This window comes from Labrus mixtus, chromosome 6, assembly GCF_963584025.1.
Source record: "Labrus mixtus chromosome 6, fLabMix1.1, whole genome shotgun sequence".
Taxonomy (NCBI): Eukaryota; Metazoa; Chordata; class Actinopteri; order Labriformes; family Labridae; genus Labrus; species Labrus mixtus.
In genome coordinates this window covers 4203119-4204288 of record NC_083617.1, presented here as the reverse complement: position 1 = coordinate 4204288, position 1170 = coordinate 4203119, and the positions used below count along the sequence as shown (strand labels likewise).

The 1170-nt window shown below is 41.6% G+C and overlaps 1 protein-coding gene across 2 annotated transcripts in view; it reads right to left on the bottom strand.

The window, feature by feature from the left end:
- erlec1 (endoplasmic reticulum lectin 1) overlaps nt 1-866 on the bottom strand; it is an 8330-nt gene extending 7464 nt beyond the window's left edge. For both annotated transcript variants that reach the window (XM_061039552.1, XM_061039553.1), the window contains exons 1-2: nt 555-866; nt 340-444 (exon numbers count right to left, since the gene is read on the bottom strand). In XM_061039552.1, coding sequence (XP_060895535.1) covers nt 340-444; nt 555-695 — 246 coding nt within the window. In that variant the 5' untranslated portion in view covers nt 696-866. The remainder of the gene's footprint in view (nt 1-339; nt 445-554) is intronic.
- Nucleotides 867-1170: the final 304 nt, after the last annotated feature.

Below are 1170 nucleotides of genomic sequence, written 5' to 3'. Positions count from 1 at the left end.
ACTTACGATGGGGCTGCCAGTGGCTGTGTTCGCCTGCAGCCAATTTAATTTAATTTAAATTGTTTTTGAATTAAGTGTTCTGTTTTGTTTTAATTAATGTTTTGTGAAAGAGGGGCAGATATTATAAGATTAATCTTCTTTCTGATCCTTTTCATTCAAAATTTGAGATTTTATGTTTGTTTGTTTTTCTTAACTTTATTGTTTCAATCAAATTGACAAATAAAAAAAAAAAATGCACAAAATAAGAAAACATTTCTTTCAGGTGAATTCAAACTGAACTGGAGCTGAAAAATAAAAACTATTGTAACTTTGTTTGTGTCACTTTAAAGGGAGTCTTACCTCCTCTCCAGGTCTCAGGGAGGGCAGGTGACATTTATACTTCTCCTTCTCTGTCGTCGTCATGATGACGTAATCTTCTTCCTTATAAAGCACACCTGAGGTCGGCTGAAATCCACAGACAAACATTTATTTATTACAGGTAAATATGAAGTGAGTGTCGCCATGGCAACCGTGTAATTTTCTTAATAACAGAGCTAATGATGTAGGAAACATACCAGCGTGAATTCAGGACCTGGCCAGGTGATTTTGAAGGGGATCTCGTCTGTGAAAGTCGGGTATCCTCCTCTGTTTGCAGAGACGCCGCTGCAGACATCCAGCAGACCCCCGACGACCACCATCAGCAGCCCCGCCGTCATCGCTCCTAACCCGGCTGCAGAGCTGCTACAGTCCGCTTCACGTCACACGGTCACCGGCCCGAGTGAAGAGGGACAAGACCCTCAAAAGAACCGGGGGGAAGTCCGGGGTGACAGACGGTAGATGCGACTTAACGAGACGGATGTCAACAGAGCACCGAGTACAGGAAGTGAACTGACTGCTTGCCACGTCAAGTTCCGCCTGTTGCGTGGCGCTGGAATTGCAGCAGCGCCCTCTGGCGGCGTGGAGGGGTACATACAGATAATGTGATAACTGGAAAACAACAAATGAAGTCCTTAAAAAACATTTTTTTCAGTTCTCAAAGTGATTCCATATTTATTATTTTATTTTTGAAAAAAGCAAATAATCCTTTCCATTGCGTATAACCTTTAACAACATTATACTTTCCTCAAAGTTAGCCTATTTGTCCATCATGTTTTCTGCTGGGAATTAGGAAAAGGTGTTGGCAAATATAAA